We start from the raw sequence: 15,497 nt of genomic DNA on the forward strand, positions 1-15,497 counted from the left end.
AAAAAAAAAAAAAAAAGAAAAGACAAAAAAGCTAATTTTCCTCACACTTCATAATAGTGTGACTGAATGGCTTTCAATGTACTTTACATTCATTATCCACTTTATGAGTCCTCGCATGTTACAGTATCTATCTCGTAACCGCTCATTAATGTTAAAGTTTTGGGCATTATTAAAGTAATTTGTTTGTAATCTCAACTCATATTATTCCTGGAATGTAACTATAAGAAATCTGTCTGGTTCTCACATTTTCAAGTCACAGGCGCGACCTTTTGAGTATGTTTTCTTTATGGCGATACAGCCCTCTGCAGCCTCTTTGATTTTGCATTGAATTTCCTCAGGCAGTAAATTAATTAGTATGCTGAATACAGCCAGTCATATAGGAGGTTAAAGATTCTATAATAATATTCATCTGACATTTAGTGCTGTGATAATCTTCAGAGTATTCTTGTGTTACGACCATTTGGTCATTTCCTGGGCTCCATTATCTCAATCAAATACTGTGCACAATCAGTGTTAATTACAACAAGGCTTTGTTCTGACCTGCATTGATCTTCATTTCTGCTCATGCATTATTGTGATCTTCCTGTTCTGTCGTTCGCCATGTTTTCAACTCACTGGAAGACTGTGGGAAAACAGCCAAGTGTGCAGAGAGAAGGAAAGAAAGATTTTCACTTTTGTTTTTGCTTTCTTAAACAAGAAAATGCAGTTACACATCTTTAAAGCATGACATTTATTTGCATTCTATCTTTTGGGATGTTAATTTCCTTGTGGTGTTACCACATCACTTCCAATGAATTGCTCCAGCACATCCCAGCAGTGTACTGTTTTCGACATTACACTGATTATCTAACAGATTTGGCTGCAGTCCACCTGGTGACGCCACTCCATCCAAGGTAAATAGTGAAGGTGGAACTTGCTGTGGAGATCCTGCCTCAGCTCAACATCAAACTCCCCCGAATTGTGAAACATTCAGTACAGCAACCAAACGCTTCAGCAGAACATCACATCATTCCAAGAAAATAGCGAAGCAACCGGTCTTTTTACTTTTCCTATCACCATCATATTGCAGATATTACTTCCACCGTATGCGATCCAGCAGTGTAATGGATTGTGGGGATTTTACGAGACACTCAGGAATGTAGAGTCTGATGAGCACAGGCTTTTCTCAGAGAAAAGAATATGATGCTGTCCAGCACACCCTGCAGCTCACACACCACATACGCTTTCAAGAAGCATTGCCGGCTTCCATGTAGGCGTGTTCACACATGTTGAGTCCAAAACTCTCGGTGCATAAAATCACGCGTTACAATCAAGTGTGTGTACAAAAAACAAATACAACTACTTTCTCTTGATCGGAAGGTAAGCTGCTTTTTTTTCTCAATAGACAATCCTCAAAGGAAAGATTATGTCTATGCACAAGACACAACAAGAGCATAGTTGTTGTTCAGTAAATCTATTAGCATGTGTACTTTACCATTGTTCACTGTTTCCTATCCTACCCTAAGTTTAAGTTTATGAAAGGAGGAGGGCATTTAGGATTCCCCATGTCACTCAGTGGTTTTTGTCTACTTTAGCTACATTTTCAGTATCCTCACTTTATTTGTAAAAATTTAGCGTGCTGTAGGATGATGTTCTTGGAGTGAGTTTTTAGTGAGGAGAGGCATGTCCATATTGTTCATGTGAAAATCGATGTTCATGTGTAAATTAAGCAATGCCAAAAGGGTTCTGATAGTCTTTTAGCATACATGGTAGCAACACCTCAGGTAATTTGCAGGCCAACTAATCCCAGGGTTTTCTACATAGTGTGATAAAAAACCAACCTGTAATGCTGTCTACCTTGTCGGGTTCAGCCCATGTCTTTTTTACCTCAGTAATTCAGTTATTTGTATTTTGTGAAAGTGACCAGTTTTGATAATTTCCTGTTTCGCCCAAAATTTGAATGGCAATTGAATGAGAATCACATACAGCAGTCATGCAAGACATTGCGATTCATTGTTTGTTAGTTTGTTTGTTTGCTTGTTTGCTTGTTTGCTCGTGCCAATTGCTTTGGTTCGGCATCTCCTCGTGGTGAGACCAGCTGATTTTTTGTTTTGTCATTTATTTGAACTCATAGTACAAAAAAACCCATTATAATGTAAACTGAACTATGTACTGTACATAAAATTCATACAAGACAGTGTGGAAAAACATCAAATATGTAGGCCCAATACTAGGGCAATGTACTTTTTTCTCATGTAATAAATTTTCATGTTGCCTTTGTTTCCCGCAATGAATTTCTGAGCTATAGAATTGTACAATATGAGTGACTTTGGTCAGAGTGATGACTTTAAACACATTTAACTGCATATCATTGGTAAAGGATGTACACACATTCACATATTTACACCATCTTTGTCAGTACCGAGTCACCCTTCTGGGTCATGTGTTTTGTTTTATGCACAATCCAGATTTTTTTTTTTTTTTTTTTTTACTTTTCTTAGTTTCAGGTGTTGCATTTTTTTCCAGCCATCATGTCATTGTACTGCTCTTGGTTTTGTGCATTGTACAGTTTTCATGTTTAATATTCCCTGGTCAGTCCATATTGTTTATGTCTGGTTTCCCACTCCCTGCCCTCGTGCTTTCAGTGCTTCTTGTCCTCCCCTGATGGTCTTTCGCTGTTGTCTGCTGGGCCTCGTTTCTCCCTGTATAAATCTGCCTTTCCAAGATTTGCGTCAGTTAGTAATCTCTGCCTCATGGCGAACAGATGCTTTGAATTCCTCCTTTTGTTTTCTTCCGCACTCCATATCTTGAGTTCTTTTCGCACTCAACTCTGTTTCCATCTGTGCTGCATTAACTCCCCCTTTCCCTCTGATCTTTAACTACCACATTATAGCGGTGGTGCAAAATGATCACTATTGACAATAAACTGTTCTTTGAGCGACATGTTGATGTGTTACATTTAAAAAATAAATAAATGAATAAAAAAACAACCAACATATTTTGGAAACTGAGGAATTGTAGCTTTCATTAAAACCTTTACGTGAAAGTTTTATTTTTGTTTGATCAAATTTCTTCTTAGAAATTTCTAAGAACTCTTTTAATCCGACTTCCGCTGGTCTGTTTAGGTGTACATGTGCATGTATTGCACAAATGTTGTTTTCTTTTATGTATGATTTACTGTTTCCTGTGCTTTGACCTTGAAAAACAGGATTGGGAAGCACCACTGTGCGATTTCCTTCTGATAAATTAGCAGTTTTGTTCCTGCCAATACATACTTTGGTGTTGGCACGTCCCTTTTGGAACCTCCCTTTACATGCACTCAAACTTTGGAAACCCTGCATGTCTAAACACGTATACTTACTGGAAATGAGAAATCGCTTTTAAAACCTTCCAGACAGCTTCTTTATCGGATTGAAATTTGAAAGTACTTCCTGAGAGGAGGCAGGATTTGACTCTAATCAGTGTCCCACACATGCTCACGCTGTGTCGTAAGCGTCCTGTCTCAAAGCACACCTACATATATGTATGAAGCACACTTTGTGATGGACATTACTTGGATTCACTCACACCAGAGACAAACCAAATATCTTATCTGGTCGCTGAGGAGATGTTCAATAAACACAATTTATGCCAAAAATCAATCACTATATTCCCCACAAGGTTGCTCTGGTGGGGAAAGAAAGGGAAAAGGAGGTGGGGCAAAGAGAAAAAGGAGAGGGAGCATTAGACCATCGTCTCTTCATCTTTGAAGTGAGCAAGTTAGAGTCACACAAAAACAGGAGCGCAGCAGACTGGAAGTGTGACCAGATATTTTGGCTTTTTACTGCTGCAGGAATGGCTCTCTTGAATACAAGGTATGCCTATTTTGTCTTTGTTCTCTCTTTATTTTGTATTTGCAAAGGCCATCTTGTTCCACACTAGTGTTTTGTGATGTATGACTTTGTCTTGGAATAACATTTGCACACGTGGCATAAAGAAATAAAAACCTTGAAACTCAGAAAAGGGGCATTGTATTGTATATCGAATGTGCAGAATTTAATCCATTTGTTCATTTCACTCGTGACATGTTTGAGCAGTAGATCTATAAAAAATTCTGCATCTACAAAGTAGGGACAGTTTGATTGTTTTCCCTGTGCATGTTTGGGTTTTCAAAATTTGATTTACAGATGTCAAATAAAACCATGAAGCGGAAACTTTCTAGCAAAGGTTGAGTATTATGATGAGGAGGGGAAAAAATGTAATTTCCTTTATTAGCGTGCCAATTTTTTTTATCAATTAATGTATCATGCATCAGGAACTACTGATTCAATGTTAAAAAAAAAAAAAAACTAAACAAGCTCATTGAATCCAACTGGACACATTTGATCATTTTCAGTTAATACATTTTCATTTGAAATATATTTAGTTTTAGAATATGCCGGAAAAACCTGTGGTACATTGCGTTGTTTTCGAATCTAGAGCAGCACATGGCAAACTGCCTTTTTCTTTCATTTTGAAGACTCCTGCTTTGGCATGTTGGTGAGACTGGGTGTGTTTGGCTATTCAAAACTTGCAAAAGGTCCAAAGACGTTATCTGAGGCAATGCCAGGCGTTACAGAGGAAAATGGGTTGGGGAAAATGTTTTTTATTACTCTGTATGTCAGTTCAGGTGTTGGCAAAGTTCCATTTATGTGTATTGCATGTGCTTACATGCACAGATTTCGGAGAGGCATGTTCTAAAAACCAGACTAAAGTTTTTGATGAGGATAATGTAGAAGAAAGTGTAAATAATAATAATAATAATAATAATAATAATAATAATAATAATAATAATAATAATGATTTTATTTATGTATTCCTGGTGGAAAGGTAGAACTTTGTCATCCAAATAGCAGTGAAATTGCATTTTTGTATTTGCCAAAGGAAAGGAGATCGACAATTCAAAGGATGGGACCGAGGACATAGCCCTGGGGGACACCAGGGGAGAGGGGATATGGCAGGGATATACAAGGTTTTAACTGAACTGAGCGCAACCAGAGAGATGGTAATTGAACCAGTCCAGGAGTGTGTTGGATATTTTTGATGAATGATATTCTTTCGAGGAGGATGGAGTGGGAAATGGAGCCAAACGCTGCACTCAGATCGCGAAGGAGGACGAGGATGGATAATAGCTGCAATCAGGAGGTCGTTGGTTACTTTGATGAGTGCTGCTTCTGTGCTATGATGGGAATGGAACCCAGACAAACTGTTCATAGAGCTTATTATTGGAGGGGTGACAATGAATTTGAGATGATGCAGTTTTTTTTCCCAGACAGAAATGGCAAATTACAAATGGGAGTAAGGTTATTGAAGTTGTTCAGGTTGGAGCCAGTTTTCTTTCACACTGGGGTTATACTAGCTTTAAGTGGCGGTGGAATAAAACCAGAGGAAATCAAGGAAGAGATGATGGCAGTTATCAGAGGTGAGAAGAAGGAGGTGCATGATTTAACTAAAGCCGTTGGTATTAGGTCAAGCTGGCAGGTATGTGATTTGGATTTCTGGATGAGATCTGACACGTCAGCAACTAGGGAGATGGAAAAAGTAATGAAAAACAGAGGGAGGAGAGCTGGCGAAGCTGAGATGGGGGTCCGTTGCTTGTGGATCTGGTCTATTTTTGGAGTGAAAACATGTCACAAGTGTGTTACAGGTGTGGAGTAAAGGAAAAAAGTGTAGGGGGGGGGGGGGGGGGGGGGGGTGCAAGTGACACTGAGATTTTGCTGTAATTAGAAAGTCCTTATATATGTGGTTATGGTACATTTGTTTATGAATAGTAACACCAGTTTTCTGGTAAAGTGTTTCCCGTTAGTGCTATTTGGCCTTGAACAGAGGTAGAGGTGGAGAAAACCAGAGGGTAAAGTGGGTGGTACAGTAGTTGTTAATGGAGCATGTGAGCCCAGCAGAGAGAAAAGAGTATTATTATAATAAGAGACCAGTTCATCAGAGGGAGAAAATGAGTTTAAAATATGGAGATTGTCACAACCTGATTGTAATTATGTTAATGTTTTTGATAATGTCGTATGAAATGACTCGTAGTGTTTTACTTTGATGAGAAATGAGAAACTGCGCTCTACATGTACTTAGACGCATTTGGCTGTTTTGTAGCTATTGAGGAAGCTTTTAATGGGCGATACTCAAACCACATGGCCATCACTACTTTCAGTCAATTAGTATTGCGTGTTAACGAATTTCTGAAAAATACGTTATCACAAACATCAATAATTTATCTTATTTAATCTTAATGTCTGTGCGCTCACCTGTCACACCCTGTGTCTGGGCTGCTCCTCCCTCTTTGGGAAGAGGAATGATCCAAAAAACATGAATGAATTTAATCTTTCACCAACTCATGGTCATCAGATTTCCATTTATTTTCGCACACATAATAACCACATGATCAGGTGTAGGTGATGGCTGAGCAACTTAAATTTGTTTCATGTTTTATATTAGATATCAGAGAGTGCTCAACAGATGGACTATAACTTTAAGGTTAACTTTAATAAACGTAGAGGAAAAACGGTTGTTCATATTCCTGTCTATTTTAATGTTTGTGCTTCTGATCCGTGGATCATGGAGAGGCTATATATGTTCTCAAAAGAACTTGTAAAGACTTTTCAGGGCTTATGAATCATAAAGAGTTAATGGAAACATTGCATGGATGTAGAGTATTATGAGTTGATTGGGTGAAAGCTGAATTAATGTCAAAATAGCAAAACAAGGCTATGCTGGTCAGACTCTGCACTTTCACATGGTTTAAGTCAAATGGTCTAAATTAACTAGGAAAACAATGGCAATATTTGGAATTTGTTAGACTTGTTTACATACAAAATCCTCTTGTGTCCCAATTCATTTTAACCATAGCTCTTCAATGTACATTTTGACGCTATCCCTACTTTTAATTCCACTTTTACCACAAGAGGATAGATTGGACATGAAACATGCCACAAAATCAGCATTATTTTAATTTTCCATAGTGTACCTTTAAGAGTATTCAACTGAACTCTTACATACCCCCACTGCACAGCTGCTGTGCACCCTTTCTTTTAATGCTGACTCAGTATTTTCTTTAGTCCAATTCAGTTTCTAGTTCATTTCTTTCTGAGTCTTATGGTGAATATAACTTAAATTCAGGCAGAAACATTTCCAAATGTCAAGTAATAACCTACATTTTAATGAGTCAGAGGGGGATTAAAAGCAGATCTTTAAACATTTTTGAGGCATGTTTATCTGTTGTTTGAAGTTGTCTCAATAAAATTGTTTTAATTGGCAGTTACTTTTATTAACAATGCTTGACCAAGCCTCCATTTTTCATCTCGACAGGACATACCTGGATTGATTTTTTTTTTTTTTAAAAAAGGCCTTAAATGAATACAGTAGAAATCATTAAGGCAAAATTAAGTGTCACTTTTTTTTTATTATTATTAATCAGAATATTTAGTTTGTTCCAAAGGTGATGTTTGTTTTCTCCATTTTCTCTGCAGCAATCCCGGCAACGTCAGCAATGAGACATCAAAAACCTTTCCCTGCTATTACAATGACCCCATGATATACACTGTGATTCCAGTGTATATCATGATCATCAGCGTGCTGGGAATAATCCTGAATGTGTTTGTGCTGCTGGTATTCTGCCTCCACAAGAAGGCCTGCACCGTGGCTGAGATATACCTAAGCAACCTGGCTGCTGCTGACCTCCTGCTGACAGCCTTCTTGCCCTTCTGGGCTCAGTATACAGCAAACCGATACGACTGGCAATTCGGTGACTTGCTGTGCAAACTTGTCAACGCCGCCATCTTCATGAATGCCTGCAGTAGCATCTACTTCATCGTCATAATCAGCATCGACCGTTACCTGGCGCTGGTACACCCGATGTCCCATGGAATTATGCGCAGGCCACGTAACGCAAAGCTGGTGTGCTTCGTGGTCTGGGGTCTGGCTTTGGTTATGACCTGCCCTACAATCATCTATAGGGTAGTGAAACGTCGCCCCAATAGAAATTCATGTTTTTTCAATGTCCCACATCGGGTTCCCTATGATGCACTAATAATCATACTCACCTTCATCATCCCCATTGGCTTCATCTTATTCTTCTCTGTAAAAATCTGTAAAGCTGTGAGAAACAGGTCATTAACAAAATTGGCATCAAACTCTCAGGTACAGGAGCAGAAAGCCACCGTACTGATCCTATCAGTCCTTCTGGCATTTCTGATATGCTGGGTGCCACACCACATCCTTAAGATCATATCCCTGGGGGCCGAGCTGAACATGATGGGAGGATGCACGTTTGCCCTCAACCTGAGCCTCTCCAGAAACATTTTCGCCTACTTCACTTTCTTTAATAGTGTTTTGAACCCCATTCTCTATGTCACTGTGGGGAAAAACTTTCAGAAAAAAGTTAAGGAACTCTTCACGCCACGGTGTGACAATGAAAATCGAGTGAGCTTCAGCCTTATTTCTTCACGCCTATCAAGAAGCGTCATCACAGACATTTCAAACTGATCAGCAGTGTGGCACATTTTGGGGATAAGGGGCTGTTCAGTATCATGACAATGATAAATAAAGTACTCACAAAAAATTGAAGGTGTTGGGCTTTCGAGTGAAATTTCAGGATGAACCTAAAAAGCCATTTCACATTTTGACATCATGAGGCCAACACCACAGCTAACAAATGGTCAACAGGATCTCGTTATAGAGAAGCTTGAAACAGGATGTTCTCAGTTTCAACTGAGCTCAGAATGTCATCAGCAGGATGAACAGACATACAGAGAGACTGTGAGAGTGAGAAGCGAACGTCCTTTTTCAACATCCCACACTGATGACCTCCCAATATCATCCCAAGTGGACCGGACCCTTAAAATAGTGGCATAATAATCTTTAATTTAAATGTTTTTATCACTTGCAGGACTGAGTATTAGTTTTAAAATGTCTGTTTTTGCTAAACCCAACAATTCCAGTGAAAATTGCTACAATTCCAACAGCCACGCTGACAATAAGCCGACTTGTGAACAGCATGAGACGTTGTTGTCCAGCTGTAAATGATGCGGCACATTGATTGAGGCACAAATGTTGAATGAATAAAACTGTTGAATGTTGAAATGTTGAATGAATAAACTGTGGACTCATCGTCCCAAATGATTACTCAGCGTTTCCTAACAGTCTCATAAACCCTAAGAAAGTAAGCGAAATAAGAAATAAGCTCTGATGTGTCAGTTCACTTCCTAGACTGGCATAAATTAATGTTTTTTTTTTATTATTATTTTATTGTGGAAAATATCCTCCACTCCGGGGCACTTTATCATATCCTGTTGACATTTCCATTTCTGTTTCCGTAGCATGAGTTTCAAATAACAATCCCCCATCTTCCACATGTATTTTAATCCTGTTATGGCACGGCTGCATATTTAAACTGCACTGATGTTGAGTTTCATGTTACCAGCTTAATGGACACAATCACAGTGGCACTAATGTACAAAAGACATGAATGTAGACTCTGTGTTTCTGTTATGTCATTCTTAATGAATCCTATAAATTGTAAGGTATCCTGCATGTCTGTATGTGCACTTCTGTAGACCTCCATGTCTGTGTTGTGACAAATCTTAAGTGTTGTCAGCATTATGCTTAAAAGGATCTTCCATACTCAAGCATTAATTGTAAACCGTGTGTGGTAATATGACTTAAGCAATTCATTCTGCATGTAAAAGTTTCATTGCGCCAAAAGCTGTGCACACATTAGATTACTTGCACTTGTAGTTATTTTGTACTTGGTATAGTATAGTAACTTACATAATTCACTCTCACCAGCAGTAGCTGGTAATGACATAAAGCATTTGTATTTTACTGAGTTGTACTATTGCACTACTGAAGTATTAAAGTTTGAGACCTATGACTTTTGTTCCCTACATTTGTGTACAAATATCAGTATTTTACACTTCGTCCACTACTTAGAACTGATTTGTTACCATTTTCTGTATTTAAGTAAATAATTTCATAACTTATGGCAGCCCTGTCCCGCAAACAACTTAAATACATTAATCAAGAAAATTTTGTATGAAGTTCCCTTTTTCACCTGGACTGGGCCTCACGGGACTTCGACTCAGGGGAACGCAGGAAACTATAGCCTCGGGGAAAGCAGTGCCTGATGAGGAACCGGGGGAAGGCCAGCAGGAGCAACATCGGTCCCTCTCCTCCGACGACAGGTGGGCTAGCCATCCAGTCCTCTGGGGCATCTTGATTGCCCCCACTGCCCAGCTGCTGTGGACCCTGCCAGGGCCTGGAAGCATCCTGGGCCCCCTGGAGAAGCAAAGAGGTGGGCTGCTGGGTCCATGAGTGGTCGGCTCGTTCTGTCAGGACATGAGCAGATGGACCCAAGCGCAGACTCACAGAGTTCCATAAAAACCAGGTTCATTGTACAAAATTCCAGGGAACACAAGACAACAGAGGGAGATGGGTTTAAATATACAAGGAAAGGGGGGACACAGGTAGAATTCTTTATGACAGGTGCACACAGAGACACACAGGGGCAGACAGACACGGACCTGACACTGAGGCCATGTTTACACGTACCCTGGTCTTTACAAAAACAGATATTTCCACCTCTACCTTTAAACAAAAAATCTCTGTTCACACGTACCTGCATATACACCTGGTTGAGAGCTGCTATTAGCATGCCAAACCTGTAGGGGGCAGTGTAGCGAGAAGCATGAAGCCATGATAACCAATCAGAATCTTAGAAAAAATTACAGCATCAGAAATTGTAATGTGTTGAGGCCACGTTTCCACGTAATACACATAAATAATGTAGTTTGTCCATGACCTGCACATCGAACCCCCCCACCCCGAAAATTCTCAAAAAGAAGATGGATTTTTGTAAAGATTCGCTATTGAATTATCCTTTTTGCTTAAAATTGCAGCAACGAGGTCCCGTATTGAGTGACTTATTTCCACGTCCAGTTGCAGCTGCATCCAAACATTACAAATGACAAGGTGGCGACAGTGTCTTGTTGACTACAGTCAGGTTTTATTCCATATATTCAAAGTTCATTCAATATATTCATGGTTTCATTCCACATATTCAAGGATTTAATTTCCTAGATGGTAAGATGCCATACATATATATATATATATATATATATATATATATATATATATATATATATATATATATATATATATTAGGGAAGTGTGCATCTCTATTAATTTCTGTACAGCACTGAGGTCTAACTGCTACACTGAGCAGCCATTCATTGTACTATATCCCACTTCACCATAAGAGGGCAGTACAAGCTTCAAGATTGTGTGAGACACACGTTTTACAACCTGAGGCCAACGTCGCCCTCACTTGGAAAGTCTTGGGGTACATTTTCTTCACCATGACTTTATGTTTCCAGTCATTCACACAGAGCACTTCCTTTTTGTCCCTTATGCCCCACCACACTGTGTTTCTGCTCAGGACTTTACTGGAGCCTGGGCTCAACTTTAGGAAACTTAGAGCTGAGTTTTATAAAGCAATGCAGAAGAAAGATGCAGAGATGAATCCAGGAAAGAAAGATAATCTATAATAGAAGAATTAATGTATTTTTGCTTGCAATTCAAAATAGCAAAGGTGTCACATCAGATATATATAATCTTCATTGGCTTTCAAAAAGTTTCAGTTTCAGAAAGTAATTAATTATACATATACCTTATAAAGCTCTAAATGGCCTGTCAACCCTTCATATTCTAAATGACCTCTTTCATTCACCACTGACATGCTGCTTAGGTCCTCAAATCAATACATATTAATGGTTAAACAATAAGAAAACCACATCTATTAAACCCTTTGCTGTCACACCTATGCTCCGTGACTTATAATAAGACCAATGCATTTTTTTTGTAGTGCACTTTATGTTTGTGAATCCCAAAGTGCTAAAAACAACAATACAAAGCTAAAACAACAATACAAACACTCTTTGCTGAACTTGACTGCTTTGACTGCCATTCCTGATGTGGTTTTGATGTTTATTATGGATGGAACTATTGCAAATCTCTGTCTATATGCCCAACAAGCATTTTATGTGCCATACTGAGGCACACAAGAAATTTAGTTTCAGTTTTACGCATATTAGAGACCTTATCTATCCATTGCTTGCTTTTCAACTGGTTTAAGAGAACAAAGATTCACTTATAACCAACAAGACTAAACCTTTATCATTCTCAGTGTTGTATTGTGTCTTTTTTGTTTCATTAGAAAACACAATTAGGCTACAACAAACTCAGGAGACAGCATTATTCACCTAATGTTAGAGGTTAATAGAGGTGTCCTTATTCCTTGATAATGCCTCCAGTATTCGTACCATTGTTATTTCAGATTCATGTTGAAAATTACCGAGCATCTCTGTGGCTGACAACTCATCCAAACATGGCTTTATTGACTTTGTGCAGGTTTATATTATTCAGTTTATTACTTCTCAACTAGCTGGCAAACAAAACTTTATTTAAAAAGCAGTATTTGTGGAGGGGTCAAATAAAGTGTTTGTTGCAATCTTGCAGCAAAACAGTCATTACATGTGCTTGATTGCTCAAAAAGTCGGTTTCAGGACAAAGTTGTTAATTGTTTTTTTATCTGCTTTTTCAAAAGCGCAGCTCTCACTCCCAGTAACCAGGCAACGCAACATTACACTGTGAAAATTATTTTCTTTGGCATGTGGTTATTAAATCAGCTGAGTATAGTATGTCCATATTGACTAATCAAACATGCAGACACAGATATACTGCAGCGTCCAGGTTGTGTTTCCGTCATGGCTTATCACCCAGTAAATGACAGATGGTCATCGGAGCAACAAGAATGCAGCTGCAGACCTTTCCTGTTTCTTCAAAGCCTGATGTATGAAACAGGAGATGGCAAAACAACTCCCCAAATCAGCTCTTTGAGGTTTTTAACTTCAATTCAATGATTTTAATTTACAGAGTTTGGAGTCAAAATACAACTGCTTGAAAAGTAAGTAGAACCATTTTTCTTCTTTTGGCTGTTGATTACATAATGTTATTTTTTACAAGTTTATTAAATTATAATGGTAAATCTTACCGCAATCACAAGTTCAATGAACTCCAATAATATTTCCGGGTTCACGGTGATCGAAAGGATGTGTTACAAATACTCCAATTAATATAAATATGTAGCATTTTTGGAGTATTCTTAAACATGTGCCTTCACTCACACTCAAATGCAGCGTACACAATGTATTCTACTTAACCATGACCAAATGTTAAACCTCATGGTCTCTATTTTTACTTGGCCATTGTTGAAGAGATCCTGCTTCATGACCACACTTTACCAAAACAGACACCCAACCTTTAGATACATTATATTGTACATATATCAATCAAAGAAATTCCATTAGATTGCTGATGTTTTATAAATTGCAGCAAATTCATGATTTTGACAATGTAATTAAATTTGCTTATAAAGGAATTAATGTTTTTGGATAATTTGATACTATTTGAACCAAGTATTTTCCCTGCAATTTTTGTAATCTGGTATAAGTTAGGCAACATAGTAATAGAAGTACCACTTTTAGTAACTCTTTACACCTTTGCAGTTTTGAAAAACTTCAAGAAAATCTATTATTTTCACAGTCCACATGTCTACTAAGACATACAATATGAACTGACCTAATTGTAAAGTTTTTGTGAAACCTTAAAGGTTTAAACTGTAATTTGGATTACTTTCTGCCTTCCTCTTTACATTTCCACAAGGTTCAAGCAATATGAACGCTCTTACCACGATGGAAAACCTGAGCCTGACCGCCAATCTGTCTGATTGCTTCGCGGTCCAACACCAATCCGGAGCGAAGCTATTTGCGTTTTTCTACGTGGCCCTCATCGTCATTGCGATCCCGTCCAACACTTTCTCGCTCTACGTGTCCTGGCAGCACATCAGACAGAAGAACGAGCTCGGCGTCTTCCTGTTCAACCTGGCTCTGAGTGACCTGACCTTCACCCTCGGCCTCACTCTGTGGCTGGACTTCCTGTGGCGGGGGCTTTGGACCCACGGAGGCCACCTCTGTGTGTTGTGTGTCTACGTGATCTACATTAACTTTTACACAAGTGAGGCTCTCCTCTGCTGCATCGCTGTGGACCGCTACCTGGCCGTGGTCCACCCGTTAAAGTTCGTCAATATCAGGAAAGTTGGAACTGCAGCTGCAGTCACTGCTGCCATCTGGGTGCTGGTGCTCTGTTTCACTGTGACTACTGTCACCTGGGTGGACTCTGACTATGAAGATGAGACGTTTTCTCTGTGCATTAACATCTCCCCGAGGTCAGAGAGTCAGGTTCGTGGAAACATCATTCGCTTCTTCCTGGGGTTCGTTGCTCCGGTGGTCCTGGTGTTCTTCAGCACGTGGGGCATTTGCGTGTCTGTGAACACCAACCAGGCCACAAAGGAGCAGGAACGTAAACGGATCTCAAAGCTTTTGGCTTTAGTTCTGTTCAGCATGTTGTTCTGCTTTGGACCCATCCACATCGTGATGCTTGTGCGCACACTGGCGACCGACTGCAGCGGTTTTCAGCGGCTCCTCAATCCATCAAAGATCAGCATTGCTATTTCGAGCCTGAACTGCCTCGCCGACCCGCTTCTCTATTGTTTTGTCACTAGAACCGGGCAAGCAAATGTCAGTCAAGTCGTTCTGTTCTTGCAGGGAAAGACAAGAAGCAAAGATGAGAGTATTACATGATTAAAGTACCAACACAAAGAACTGTGTTCACCCTCAATTTGCTCTAAACGTTGAATATTTACTAGTGAAGAAACAAATAATTCAGTTTAATTTTTATAGATCAACAAGATGGATGTCTCAAGGCAGTTTCTTTTTACCATGACCAAACTTCCAGAAGCAGCTATACTTGCACTTCTTGGACTTAGTAAGATTTCATAATCAGAGACAATGAGAGTCAGTTGTTGTGTGGCAGTAAAGGCAACAATTAGGCTTGATGTTTTTTTTAATGTTTCTAAATGCCAATATAGCCTATTAAATATAGCACTGTTATTTAGGACCTCAAACTCTTTGATCGCTTGTTTGTGGGACTTTGTCCTCGACTGGTCTGCTTGATTGAAGATACGCACTATCATACATGAGCGATTCAGCGTCCCAGGATGCATGTTGAAAACTACATGAAACTAAACTAAATATGTATCTAACACAGTATGTCCTGCCATCAAATTGTGTTCCATTGTAAATCTCGATTATTTTTTTTAAATGTATTTTCATTTGTGAGTAAGATGTATTTGTGGGCTGCAAATACTCATTTTGAGAAAAGTTTTTCATGCGCACAATCCTAAAAATGCATGTTCTACAGTGTAATAGAGTTGTGCACCATTTGACTCGGAAAAAGAGATTTATTGTCAAGAAGCATTGCTTCCAAAGAAAAATAGAAAAAAAGAAATCTGACATTTTACTACTTTGTTCTCTGTTTGGAAAAATTATAGAAATCATATCGTGCCAGAAATTTCCACCAGCAGTTGATGAAAGACAATA

At 38.9% G+C, this 15,497-nt stretch overlaps 2 protein-coding genes across 2 annotated transcripts; both read left to right on the forward strand.

The window, feature by feature from the left end:
* The first annotated feature begins 3,523 nt into the window (after positions 1-3,523).
* LOC308120337 (B2 bradykinin receptor-like) lies at positions 3,524-9,885 on the forward strand. The gene is made up of 2 exons (XM_080480885.1): positions 3,524-3,833; positions 7,473-9,885. Exons 1-2 carry the CDS (start codon positions 3,607-3,609, stop codon positions 8,485-8,487), a joined length of 1,242 nt encoding a protein of 413 aa, XP_080337011.1. The 5' UTR covers positions 3,524-3,606; the 3' UTR covers positions 8,488-9,885.
* Positions 9,886-13,751: 3,866 nt separating this feature from the next.
* Positions 13,752-14,699, forward strand: gpr65 (G protein-coupled receptor 65; the record flags this gene model as incomplete). The annotated part of the gene is made up of 1 exon (XM_080479854.1): positions 13,752-14,699. One exon carries the CDS (start codon positions 13,752-13,754, stop codon positions 14,697-14,699), a length of 948 nt encoding a protein of 315 aa, XP_080335980.1.
* Positions 14,700-15,497: the final 798 nt, after the last annotated feature.

The sequence above is a fragment of the Lipophrys pholis genome, assembly GCF_963383615.2.
Source record: "Lipophrys pholis genome assembly, chromosome: 14".
Taxonomy (NCBI): Eukaryota; Metazoa; Chordata; class Actinopteri; order Blenniiformes; family Blenniidae; genus Lipophrys; species Lipophrys pholis.

Bases quoted from the DNA above. Each gene is read 5' to 3' on its own strand.
- LOC308120337 (XM_080480885.1), top strand. From the start codon at position 3,607: ATGCCAAAAATCAATCACTATATTCCCCACAAGGTTGCTCTGGTGGGG. The intron at 3,834-7,472 runs GTATGCCTATTT...TTTTCTCTGCAG, and splicing joins ATGGCTCTCTTGAATACAAG to CAATCCCGGCAACGTCAGCA.